This window comes from Littorina saxatilis, linkage group LG7 (assembly GCF_037325665.1).
Source record: "Littorina saxatilis isolate snail1 linkage group LG7, US_GU_Lsax_2.0, whole genome shotgun sequence".
Classification (NCBI taxonomy): Eukaryota; Metazoa; Mollusca; class Gastropoda; order Littorinimorpha; family Littorinidae; genus Littorina; species Littorina saxatilis.
Window position 1 is genome coordinate 11536365 of NC_090251.1, and position 13178 is coordinate 11549542.

General features: G+C 40.6%; 2 protein-coding genes and 1 long non-coding RNA gene across 6 annotated transcripts in view; 1 reads left to right on the forward strand and 2 right to left on the reverse strand.

Moving 5' to 3' along the window:
- LOC138970676 (X-ray repair cross-complementing protein 5-like) overlaps nucleotides 1-10632 on the reverse strand; it is a 66549-nt gene extending 55917 nt beyond the window's left edge. For 2 of the 3 annotated variants that reach the window (XM_070343150.1, XM_070343148.1), the window contains exons 1-7: nucleotides 10114-10243; nucleotides 9379-9482; nucleotides 7401-7508; nucleotides 5646-5720; nucleotides 5166-5207; nucleotides 4748-4802; nucleotides 221-314 (exon numbers count right to left, since the gene is read on the reverse strand). In XM_070343150.1, the coding sequence (XP_070199251.1) occupies nucleotides 221-314; nucleotides 4748-4802; nucleotides 5166-5207; nucleotides 5646-5720; nucleotides 7401-7508; nucleotides 9379-9450 (446 nt within the window). In that variant the 5' untranslated portion in view covers nucleotides 9451-9482; nucleotides 10114-10243. Of the gene's footprint in view, nucleotides 1-220; nucleotides 315-4747; nucleotides 4803-5165; nucleotides 5208-5645; nucleotides 5721-7400; nucleotides 7509-9378; nucleotides 9483-10113; nucleotides 10244-10592 lie in introns of those variants that run through there. The other variant, XM_070343149.1, reaches the window with a different exon arrangement.
- The window catches only part of LOC138970684 (uncharacterized), a 94993-nt gene that overhangs the window by 69538 nt on the left and 12277 nt on the right, over nucleotides 1-13178 (reverse strand). The gene's annotated exons all lie outside the window — the stretch shown is intronic.
- The window catches only part of LOC138970672 (DNA damage-binding protein 1-like), a 32194-nt gene continuing 29217 nt past the window's right edge, over nucleotides 10202-13178 (forward strand). For both annotated transcript variants that reach the window (XM_070343142.1, XM_070343143.1), the window contains exons 1-4: nucleotides 10202-10325; nucleotides 11368-11516; nucleotides 12495-12611; nucleotides 12907-13052. In XM_070343142.1, the coding sequence (XP_070199243.1) occupies nucleotides 10262-10325; nucleotides 11368-11516; nucleotides 12495-12611; nucleotides 12907-13052 (476 nt within the window). In that variant the 5' untranslated portion in view covers nucleotides 10202-10261. The remainder of the gene's footprint in view (nucleotides 10326-11367; nucleotides 11517-12494; nucleotides 12612-12906; nucleotides 13053-13178) is intronic.

Here is a 13178-nt window from a genome sequence, read left to right on the forward strand (position 1 = left end):
CATTCTTGTCAAATTAGCACTGTGACAATTTCTGTTGAGAAATGTTCGATTTAACATACATTTACTAGTAAAGATGCACAAACACCCAAAGAGCACAATTGAAACATATGCACAGACACATACACACGCAAGAAACTAAAAAATAGAAACACACACACACACAGTTTCACACACACACACACGAAGATGGACAAAACTAGACACACAGTTTCATACACACCTCTTGGAAAACATGTCAGCACATGTCCACAAAGCATCGCTCAGAGAGAAGTCAGGGTCATGGCCATACAACATGTTGAAGTTTTTCCACCCAGCTGGGAAAAAAAGAAATATGCATGCATGAAACTTATACAGAGACTCGTATCCCAGACAGTGTGCATTTCTAAACTGCAGAATTTCATTTCATTTACTCTCAACATCGAACGCAGAAGAAGAAGAATTTCATTTACTCTCTTAGGCCAACAAAAAAGAGAATGTATCGATTGGAGATTGGATTTCCCTTCTTTGAGTCATGTGACGTCAGAGGCCGACAAAACTTTATAATTTGGCTTTTCAGGTTGACCGAAACTTCAAAGGAACTAAAAAAAAAAACACGTCATGTGTTTGATTGCATGTGTGTGTGCTGTTCAATGTCAAAACAACAACAAAGTGAGTACATGACGTGTGTTTTGTAGTTCCTTTGAAGTTTCGGTCAACCTGAAACGCCCAAATATGAAGCTTATGTGTTTGATTGCATGTGTGTGTGCACAGGAGTGTGTGTGTGCTCGTTCAATCGTCAAAACAACAACAAAGTCATAGTACCTGAAAGGAATTCGATCGATACATAAATGTTATTTGCGTGTTTGACCAAAATATGACATTTTACACAGATCTCGACAGTCATTGTTCACCTCGACCGCTAGCGCGGTCTCGGAGAACAATGACTGTCTCGATCTGTGTAAAATGTCATATTTTGGTCAAACACGCAAATAACGTATATTGTCTGTTTCTGGTAACATGGCTAAAAAAAATAGGGTAGGTAGGTAGGGATTTTTTTTTTTTACCCCCAAATGTAGTAGACCAATAAAACTAACTTTAACAAGAAGAGCAAACGCTCGATCGAGTCACTTTCGCAGTTCTGAATATTATATGAGGCATCAGATGGACAGGAAGAAATTGCTATTCACAACACAATGAGTCACGTTCACATAAAATTTGAGCCCGGTCACTTTTATAGTTTCCGAGAAAAGCCCAACGTTAAGTTGTGTGTTGCCGAACAGAAAAGGCTAGTTATCTCCCTTGTTTTTCTGATAACGTTCGTAAAAGGCTACAGATGTAAATACTTTGATGTAAAGAATAATCCTACAAAGTTTCAATCACATCCGATGAACTTTGTCAAAGATATAAAATGTCTAATTTTTCCTTTGACGCTGACCTGTGACCTTGAAAAAGGTCAAAGGTCAACGAAACCATCGTTAAAGTGTAGAGGTCATTGGAGGTCACGACTAAACAAAATATGAGCCGGATCGCTTTGATAGTTTCCGAGAAAAGTTTGTCAAAGATATAAAATGTCTAATTTTTCCTTTGACGCTGACCTGTGACCTTGAAAAAGGTCAAAGGTCAACGAAACCATCGTTAAAGTGTAGAGGTCATTGGAGGTCACGACTAAACAAAATATGAGCCCGATCGCTTTGATAGTTTCCGAGAAAAGTCCAACGTTAAGGTGGTGTCTACGGACGGCCGGCCGGACGGCCGGCCGGCCGGCCGGACGGCCGGCCGGCCGGCCGGCCGTCCGGCCGGCCAGACTAACACTGACCGATTACATAGAGTCACTTTTTCTCAAGTGACTCAAAAATCGCGCAAAGAGACTGGATTCACTATACATAGAGACAAGACACTCAACACATTTACAAATCTGTGACAAAGACTGAAATCGTCAGCGGACTTTCATTTTCACACGTTTTTGTTGTTCATTTTCTCACCCTGTCCTTTACCACCAAAAAAAAAAATTTTTTTTTTGAGTTTGGAAAAAATTTTTTTAGGGTCGGCGCCAAAATTTAGGGTCGGTCGGGTGACCAGAAACAGACAATTTTTTTTTTTTTGCCTTATCTCAATGCTGAAAAATTAGGGGTGCTTTCTCCCATTGGAAATCTAGCAGCAACAAGAGTCGGGCTACCAAGGTGTATGCGTGTTTAGGTGTAATCAACCACCTGCACTTACGGCAGAATGACCGAGGTCTTTTACGTGGTGACACGGGGGTGGGACATGGATACCGTTTCTGAGTCTGCACATAGAGTTGACACGTGTCTGTCCCGGCCGGCCTGAATTCAAACCTGGCCTCCAAGGGGCATGCAATTCTGTTCAGTCCCAATCTGACCTAAAATTCAAGCTGCTGGGAAGCAAAATGGTCGACTAGTTTTGCACAACAACACATTTTTGTTTACAACATTCACAAACACTGTACAATGGTACCTGTGATGCACGGGCTCTCTGATGAACAAACACCTCCCTTGAAAGGACACCTTATGTTGTCATTTTGTTATTTCAACTAAAAATGTACCTGTCATAATAGCTAGGTCACCTGCAATGTATGACGTGTCCTTTCAACACAGGTACCACTGTACCTGCATACACATGCACACTTTGAGAGAGAACACCTGGCATTTCACATTGGATTTTACAGTGGAACCCCCATTTTAAGACCCCCTATTTCAGACCCCCTCCCTTTCTTTCTTTCTTTATTTGGTGTTTAACGTCGTTTTCAACCGTTCAAGGTTATATCGCGACGGAGGGAAGGGGGGTGATGGGATAGAGCCACTTGTCAATTGTTTCTTGTTCACAAAAGCACTAATAAAAAAATTGCTCCAGGGGCTTGCAACGTAGTACAATATATGACCTTACTGGGAGAATGCAAGTTTCCAGTACAAAGGACTTAACATTTCTTACATACTGCTTGACTAAAATCTTTACAAACATTGACTATATTCTATACAAGAAACACTTAACAAAGGTAAAAGGAGAAACAGAATCCGTTAGTCGCCTCTTACGACATGCTGGGGAGCATCGGGTAAATTCTTCCCCCCAACCCGCGGGGGGTACATCGTCCCTTTCAAGACCCCATTTTCTCAGATTTTCAGTTCATAACCTCTGTAAATTTACCTCTATTTTAGGACTTTCTCCTATTCAAGACCTGGTTTTCTTCAGAATTTTGGAGGTCTTAAAAGGGCGGGTTCCACTGTACTTTTCTTGCATACTTAAACCAAAGATGTGGGCGGGGATGTAGCTCAGTCGGTAGCGCGCTGGATTTGAATCCAGTTGGCCGCTGTCAGCGTGAGTTCGTCCCCACGTTCGGCGAGATTTATTTCTCAGAGTCAACTTTGTGTGCAGACTCTCCTCGGTGTGCGAACACCCCCGTGTGTACACGCAAGCACAAGACCAAGTGCGCACGAAAAAGATCCTGTAATCCATGTTCGGTGGGTTATAGAAACACGAAAATACCCAGCATGCTTCCTCTGAAAACGGCGTATGGCTGCCAAAATGGCGGGGTAAAAAAAACGGTCATATACGTAAAAGTACACTTGTGGTTTTTTTGGCACAAGTGTACGTGGGAGTTTCAGCCCACAAACACAGAAGAAGAAGAAGAAGAAACCAAAGATGTAATACGTACAGTGGAACCCCCCCCTTTTTAAGTCCTCCAAAAATTCTAGAAAATCAGGTCTTAAAAAGGAGGGAATCTTCTTCTTTGTTCATGGGCTTAGACTCCCACGTTCACTCATGTTTTTAGCACGAGTGGATTTTTACGTGTATCACCGTTTTTACCCCGCCATTCAGGCAGCATACGCCGATTTCGGGGGAGGCATGCTGGGTATTTTCGTGTTTCTATAACCCACCGAACTCTGACATGGATTACAGGATCTTTTCCGTGCGCACTTGGTCTTGTGCGTGCGTGTACAAACGAAGGGGAATAAGGCACAAGCAGGTCTGCACATAAGTTGACCTGGGAGATCGGAAAAATCTCCACCCTTAACCCACAAGGCGGCAGCGACCGGGATTCGAACTCACGACCTCCCGATGAGGAGGCTGATGTCTTCTTACCACCACGCCACTGCGCCTGTCGGGAGGGAGTCTTGAAATGGAGGTAAATTTACTGAGGTTCTGAACAGATTGTCTGAGAAAACAGGGTATTAAAAGGGAGGGAGTCTTGAAGGTGGTCGTCTACATTTTTGCTTTTTTTCAATAATCTTATGATTAGATTTCGATACAAAATTATGTCAAATGATGAATGAACCATGGGGAAAAAGGTTATAGAAAAAAAAATATATGTAAAAAAAGATTTTATTTTTGGGTTGCGTGACTCACGCTTCCAATATTTTGTTTTCTGTTTGCTGAGAACTGTGCTTTGCCTAAAAATACTGACCAATCAAATTCATGTCACTGTGCTTATAGCCACGCCCAAACAAGTGCAGCAACAGTTTGACACTGGAGCGCTGTCCACGCTTTTTTTTTAAACGCACGAAATTTGAGAGGAGTTTTGCGCTTGGCATTTTCCAAATAAGGATATCCTACTATGAGTACTACGCTGGAATACTACAATGAATTTTCAAATCGAAAGGGGGTGTATTGTTGATATTTGTATATAATAGACTCTGCATTTTAATGGTCAAATGGCGATTTCGGTATAAAAATGTAGACGACCACCTTTAAGATGGAGGTCTGAAAAGGGGCCGTCCCCTGTACTCTGTATTTGCTCTTGCACATCACCACTTACTTTCTTCCATGTCTTCCAAAGCCAAGATGCGGCTCGCACACGGTTGGCCAAGATCCTAAAAGGGGAGAAAAATGAAAAAATTTCAAAAATGATGAAAGTGTGAGAAAAAAAACCAAGAAAATAGCACATTTATGTTCTCAAAAGACTTCATTAATTCCATAGAAATCTCAATTCACTTTCGTTTGATATGGAAGAGATATTTACGCTATTACTCTTAATCATGTGAGAATCTTTAAAATGCGGTCCGATACTATAAGCACACAAGATGATTCGGATCGGAGACATTCCGGTACACTTCCTGATGTATAGAAAATAATGTGTACACCATCTAATCTAAATGAAATCCATACAGATTTTTTTTAAATAAAATAATCAGGAAGTACACAAATGAAGAATTGAAATGGAGAATATCCTTTACATGATAAATGTTGATGTGTTTGTTTGGTCCATCGCTGTTTTCCTGAAACAAAAACACAAGATTACTGCAAAATACCTCTGTAGATGCAATCTACTATCGAAATAAATTTTTAAAAAGCTCTCACACTTCCTCCTGCATGCAAGTAACACCAAGTACAGTATATTGTTTTACTGCGCAAAGTTGTCTGTTTCAGGTTTCATTAAATTGAACCTTTGCTTCTGAAGTTAGGTTATTGCACCTTCACCACAACAAATGTCTTCTTAAATGAGCTTTTTTTCTCTCAAGAATAAGACATTTTTCAATGACAAAAACGAGGTTTAGGTACTAAATACTGCATCAGCCATGAAAAAAAGAAAGATTCTGTGATCACAAAACTAACCCTTCAACAAAACAAAAAATCAACATAAAGTGTATGTTCAAATGGGAAATGTGGCGCTATACTCCATTAAAAATAATATGTTTGATTTATTTTTCCCTTACCGTGCCAATGAAGACCACTCCAACACTGTCTTTATCACTGCTGATGATTTTATTCTGCATTGTTGTTTTTATGCACTGCACATGCAAAAACAAAAATATTCTAAATATAGAAATATAAAATAGAAATAAAATACTGCTACTTTGTTCTTGTGCTTTCTGAAGACGTTTAAGCTGCTCAATAAAAAGTACAACACATGCAATTTAAACCAAAATTATTCCTGCTTCCTAAATAATTGTGAGAAAGGAGCAACTGCAAACATTTCAAAGGGTTCATTTCCCTGAGCCTTTTGATAAATTACGTAACCCTCATTCAATTTTAGTAGACATATTTTCTAATCCCCTCCCCCGGTCTCTCTCTGAGCAGATACTTCCTGACCTGGAATCCTAGAAGGATGTTTAAAAAATTTTAATGGGCATGACAAATGTGAAATAATTGCCCATGCACCCACACCCAAGAGAAAAAGCCAGCTATTTTGTTGATTTTTTTTTTAACCCCCATTTTATTTTAACACCTCCAAAAATCTGAGAAAATAATGTCTTAAAAATGGAAGGAGTCTTAAAATGGGGGTACATTTACAGAGGTTATGAACAGAAAATCTGAAAAAAAAACCAGGGTCTTAAAAAGGGGGTGGGGGGTGGTCTGAAATTGGGGGGTCTATACAGGGAGGCTCCACCATATTCATTTAAAGTGTCAGCCTTAACTCTTACCAGTTCGCTCCCTTACCCAACGTAAGCAAGCTTACGATGCCCCCCCCCCCCCCCTGTAGTTTTCCACTGACCAATTATCTAATTATCAAAAAAAAAGTTGTTATTTTACATTGGACGGGTCAGACAGTGGATAAACTCATATGTTAGACACACTTTATGACAGAAACAAGCTGGGTTTTTGTTGTAAGTTAGTTATTTTTATTTTTTTTTTTTCTCCCCCAAATGCCAAAAAAAAGTCTAGGGTCGCGGGAAAAAATAGGGTCGGTCGGGATACCGTAAACAGACTAATTTTTTTTTGTGCCTTAGGCATGCGTATGTCATGAAACGTCCAACTTTGAAATTTGGGTGGGGGTATTCAGGTGACAATAACTTTTTTGTTTATCAGCAAAACTCAATAAAACTTTGCTATGTTACGTAAAATGAATGCCCAAACAGACTAGTTAGCAGCATATCTAAAATAAACTGAGCACAAAAAAAATGTCTTCTTTGTGTTTGTCACGAGTTCCAAAAAATGGGCGTACAAATTTCAACAAAAATCATGTTGTCACCCCCATAACATTTTTTACCTTTAAAGATAGCACAATTCTCTTTGCAAATATGAAAAGCTTATTCATTTTCCTTTCATTTGATATATAACTTTCTATATTTCATTTGGAATATGACCCCAGATAGCCACTTGGCAAGTAGGCACCAACAGCACTGTAAAATATGCCCTAAAACCCCCGAACTGGTAAGAGTTAAAGTCTCTCTCTCTCCCCTGTATTCATTTCAGTGTCAGCCTTAAAGTCTCTCTCTCTCCCCTGTATTCATTTCAGTGTCAGCCTTAAAGTCTCTCTCTCACACACACACTCACATACACTTACTTATTGCCCGTTATGCCGGTTGTCATGTAGGGCAGCAACTCACATAGACGCACAGTCACTATCACACACGCACACAAATATTTGTCTAAAAGATACATCTGTGATTGTAATTATTAGATACATCGAAAAGAGCGATTACTTCCCTTTGGTTATTAGATACATCTGTGGCCAAATTAGTACTTACCCTTATGGCCAACTGGAAATGGCACTGGCCGTCCTCCAGCCGCTCGAACATGGACTTGGAGCAGTCCAACAGGAACAGAAGGCCATCCTTGAGAGTACGGGCCTGCCACTGCAAAGCAAAAAAACACCAGTTGAATATATCAATACAGGTCTGAATTTTATTTTGTGTTCCCGTCATCTATATGTGTAACATTAACACTAACGCTGATGGGGTCTATGTCGACCAAAAGAGTGGGATTCCCTGTAGGGTGTAGTGCCTGTAACGTTTCGCTGATATCGCTGAAAGTCACGTGATGCTAGCGACATCTATAGAATTTGATGTTTTTCGATCTTTTTTGATATTTCTTAGAAATTTGAGTATGGTTTGCAAGTTTTATAAAAAAAAAATCCACCCTGTGGGATTCCCTGTATTCCCTGAATCCCCCTACAGGAACTCCACACACAGAGAATCCCACTCTTTTGGTCGACATAGTCTCATAGACCCCATCAGCAACACTAGTAGTAGTAACAGTAGTACCCTGTGAGCTTGGACTGTGGTCAACAGCCTCTATAGGTGTCTGAAAGTTATAAATAATATTGTTCTGCCTTCTTGTCTATACACAACAGAATAGCTAGTGCATTAGAATAAACTTTAAAGCCAAAGAAGGGAAAGCACATTTTCTCTCAGAACCAAAGAAACAAGAAGGGCAAAGCCCATACGACTCACATGCTTACATAGCAATGACATCATACACTAAGAACTGCTTTACACATTTTTCCTGCCAAAATACATGTGACCTTGACCCAAGGTCAAGGTCATCCAAGGTCATGCAACACAAAGCTGTTAATTCAAGACATAGGAAGTACAATGGTGCTTATTGGCTCTTTCTACCATGAGATATGGTCACTTTTAGTGGTTCACTACCTTATTTTGGTCACATTTCATAAGGGTCAAAGTGACCTTGACCTTGATCATATGTGACCAAATGTGTCTCATGATGAAAGCATAACATGTGCCCCACATAATTTTTAAGTTTGAAACAGTTATCTTCCATAGTTCAGGGTCAAGGTCACTTCAAAATATGTATACAATCCAACTTTGAAGAGCTCCTGTGACCTTGACCTTGAAGCAAGGTAAACCAAACTGGTATCAAAAGATGGGGCTTACTTTGCCCTATATATCATATATAGGTGAGGTATTGAATCTCAAAAACTTCAGAGAAAATGGGAAAAATGTGAAAAATAGCTGTTTTTTAGGCAACATTTATGGCCCCTGCGACCTTGACCTTGAAGCAAGGTCAAGATGCTATGTATGTTTTTGGGGGCCTTGTCATCATACACCATCTTGCCAAATTTGGTACTGATAGACTGAATAGCGTCCAAGAAATATCCAACGTTAAAGTTTTCCGGACGGACGTCCGGACGGACGGACGGACGGACGACTCGGGTGAGTACATAGACTCACTTTTGCTTCGCATGTGAGTCAAAAATCAATCAAACAATCAATCAATAAAGAAAGAAAAACAACACAATTCAAAGCATAGACACGCAAGTGGAACTTTGTGTTCGGGTTTCTGAAAATTTAAGCAAGCCGCTGCCATTACAATTAACATCAAAAACATTCAGATTTGTTTGGCTAGTTTACAGCAAACAGTTGGCTCTTAACACTTTCTACCCCACCTATTTTGACCAAGTTTTTTTTTTAGCCGAGACCAGCTGTGCTGCACCAGGTCACTCAGAATTGTAGTAACTGTGTAGAAACTGTGTATCAACACGCTGGAATGCAGGCCTTAGATGGACGTTACAGGAAGCAACTGAAGCTAACAGTCTGAGCAGATATATCCGTACCTGGTCAGATAGAGCCATATGAGTGGGTACTGATATATATATATCCGTACCTGGGAGACAATGAGTTAAGTTAATTAGGTAATACTGCCCTATGTGGCCCTGTAAATTATTTGCGCACACCAACTGACCAAGTAAAAAAAAGACTGACTGACCTCTTCTCCCTCTTCCTCCTCCTCCTCATTCGCATCGTCGTCCTCAAAGCGTGCAAATCCAAAGTCAGCCATATCTTCTTGTCCGTTTCACAGAAGACTGTGATCTGAAACCAGAAAAAGACAAATTAAAATGTTGTAAAATATTGATGGGACGATGTATGGGCTTCGAGGCCCATTTACAGTGGTACCTGCCATGAAAGGACACCCCTGGGACCAGCCAAAAGTGTCCCTACATTGCAGGTGGCCTGTCATGACAGGTATACTTTGGTAGAGATAATAGACAGAGACCTCAGAATGTGTCCTCTTAAGGGAGGTGTCCTCTCCTGGGGCAGAGCAGTTAAGCCAGAGGGGGGGGGGGGGGGGGTTACAACCTGGGGTCCAGGGGTAGACCCCTTGTGGGGTACATCACTACATGGGCAAGGCCCCGTTGGGGGGGTATGGGGGGCTTTTTCCCCCAGAAGCTGAAGAGTTTTAGCTATTTTATGAACAATATATGGCTTATCCTTGATTTTAAACATGATCAACATTTTTACAGGTAGATTGCAAAAGAAATGAAGTGATAGAATATATATATTGCAGCAGACGAATGTTTGGCTTGCACCATGAAGCTGAAATGGTAATGCTAAAATAAAGACAACACTATTTGACAATACATGGATGATAATAGACGGTCTGTATGCAAGTTAGCTATACAAAATATCAGGAAAATCACGTGGAAGCATTTTCCATGCCTACCAGCATAAAGAAACAAAAGCCGTCTGCAAACAGGAAAGACACCGCGGTCGTCGGTTTCCCGCCAATTCCACGCATGCGTATTATTCTTCCTATTGTGGCAAACTTCCGGTTGGTTTTTGCTGCATTTTCGGGGCTTTCAAAGTTCAAAATGGCCCACATCAATTATATTGTTACAGCTCATAAACCGACGGCAGTGAGTGCCTGTGAAACAGGTTAGTAGAATGGGCACGCCCGCCAGCTCAAATCTATTGCAGTGTCGTTTTCTGTGATTACACATCGCAGATTTGTTGAAAGCATGATCATCAAAATGGTCTGCTGGAAGTGGAAATGTCGAAGAGTCGAAGAAGATGAGAATTGTCTCTGTAACATGATCGCTAGGCCTATATCATGACACACTAAAATGTCATGCATTTATGGGAGCCATTGATTAATGTCAATCTTTGGAAATACACTTATTTTCAAATTTTTGCGGTACATACCATGCAAGAAACCCAACAGCACGCACTTCGTCAGTTCGTGTAGTGGTTGTCTCCCTTCACACAGAGCAGCAGGCTCAGTGTGTCCCTGGCATACTCACAGTCCCATCCAGGCATAGTTTTTGAATGAGTATAGCATTTTGGACGTGCGAATGAAAATGCCCAATGTCCAGCGTTGTTTCTGACAAAGAGTCAGTTCCACCTAGATTTGGATCTAACGGTTAAAATGTCCTAGCTATTAGTAATTTTAAAACAATTGTTTTGTCATAAACACCTCGTACATGTCAAAACTGCCAGAAGGTCTCTACAGCCAATGTGTCAGATAAAAACAAAATATGTCCAAATGGCCTGAAAACAACAATGACAAATACCAATAAATAAACTGTGGTAAATACCGGTACTAACAATCTGGTACTATAGTCAAGTTCTATACCTATGTACAGACAACAGTTGAACCTGTCTGGAACGATAATCCAAGGGACCAACCAGAAGTGGTTGTTATAGACAGGTGGCCTCTATGGAAAAGTGAATCTCAAAATGATACACAACAGACAAAATGTCATTGGGGATTTATTGGTCATTCACTCATTGTTGGTCTTGATATGCAGGTAGTCGTTATCAAGAGGTGGGTGCTAGGGCAGGTTCGATTGTACTTTCATTTTATGTTGTAATGCTTCAAGTTTGTACACCAACTTAATTTCCCCCTCTTTATAATGCCCCTTCTTTGTTCCTCCGTATTATCTTATTACAATCGCTTCATTTTCTGTGGTTTATGCAGGTAACTTCACGTCGCCGGATGACTTGAACCTGATCATTGCAAAGAACACACGCATGGAAATTTACTCTGTCACACCTGAAGGACTGAGGCCAGTGAAGGAAGTTGGAATCTATGGTCGCATTTGTGTCATGAAGCTCTTCAGGCCGGTTGTAAGTTAGAGTTTAGGCTGATTAGATTTTATTAATTAGCCGCCAGCAGTTGGCTTTTGTGCCTCCCACAATGATATTAGTCCTTGTAGATTTATGACAAGCTCTTACTCAGTGATTGAAATGCAAGTGCTTATACGTTTTGAATTTTTGTTTTTAATGATCACCATGTTTTCCATGAATTTTCCTATTTTTGAGTCACTTGAGAAAATGTGACTCTATGTAATCGGTCAGTGTTAGTCTGTCCGGCCGGCCGGCTGTCCGTAGACACCACCTTAACGTTGGACTTTTCTCGGAAATTATCAAAGCGATCGGGCTCATATTTTGTTTAGTCGTGACCTCCAATGACCTCTACACTTTAACGATGGTTTCGTTGACCTTTGACCTTTTTCAAGGTCACAGGTCAGCGTCAAAGGAAAAATTAGACATTTTATATCTTTTCTCGGAAACTATCAAAGCGATCGGGCTCATATTTTGTTTAGTCGTGACCTCCAATGACCTCTACACTTTAACGATGGTTTCGTTGACCTTTGACCTTTTTCAAGGTCACAGGTCAGCGTCAAAGGAAAAATTAGACATTTTATATCTTTGACAAAGTTCATCGGATGTGATTGAAACTTTGTAGGATTATTCTTTACATCAAAGTATTTACATCTGTAGCCTTTTACGAACGTTATCAGAAAAACAAGGGAGATAACTAGCCTTTTCTGTTCGGCAACACACAACTTAACGTTGGGCTTTTCTCGGAAACTATAAAAGTGACCGGGCTCAAATTTTATGTGAACGTGACTCATTGTGTTGTGAATAGCAATTTCTTCCTGTCCATCTGATGCCTCATATAATATTCAGAACTGCGAAAGTGACTCGATCGAGCGTTTGCTCTTCTTGTTCCATTTTGTTTTTCTTTTCTTCCCTCCTGTTTTAGAAGTACTTATAACAACATAGCTTACATGTCATATGATTGTTTGCGTGGATTTGCAGGGTGAGAGCAAAGACCACATGTTTGTGCTGACAGCCAAATACAACGCCATGATTCTGGAGTGTCAGCAGGACGGAGAGAATATCGAGATCATCACACGTGCCCATGGGAATGTTCAGGTTTGCAGTAATATGTGTGTGTGTGTGTGTGCGTACTTGTGAGTGTGTGTGTGTGTGTGTGTGTGTGTGTGCTCTGCCTGACTCATGGGTTATTTTTATCTCTCTCTGTCTCTGTCTCTCAGTTTCTTTGGCTCCATGTATCCTATTGCACTTATTATTATTGTGTAGCACACGTTCATAAACGATCAAGACAATACTGTGAATACATATGTAGTGTAAAACTAAACATATTACATAATGATTATGAGTTATTCTTTGTTTGTATTCACTCATTTTGCGTTTTCCCTCTTGCTAGGATCGGATTGGTCGTCCATCGGAGACAGGAATTCTGGGTATCATTGACCCACAGTGTCGCTGCATCGGCCTTCGTCTGTATGACGGTCTGTTCAAGGTCATCCCCCTTGACAAGGACAACAAAGAGCTGAAAGCTTTCAATGTTCGGTAAGTCTTCAGTAGTGAGTGCTTCTTTTGGAGTTGCAATCCTTCGCTCTCAGTGCAAAGCAATGTCAGTAATAAAGACTTGACCCCCCGCGGGTTAGGGAAAAGAATTTACCCGATGCTCCCCAT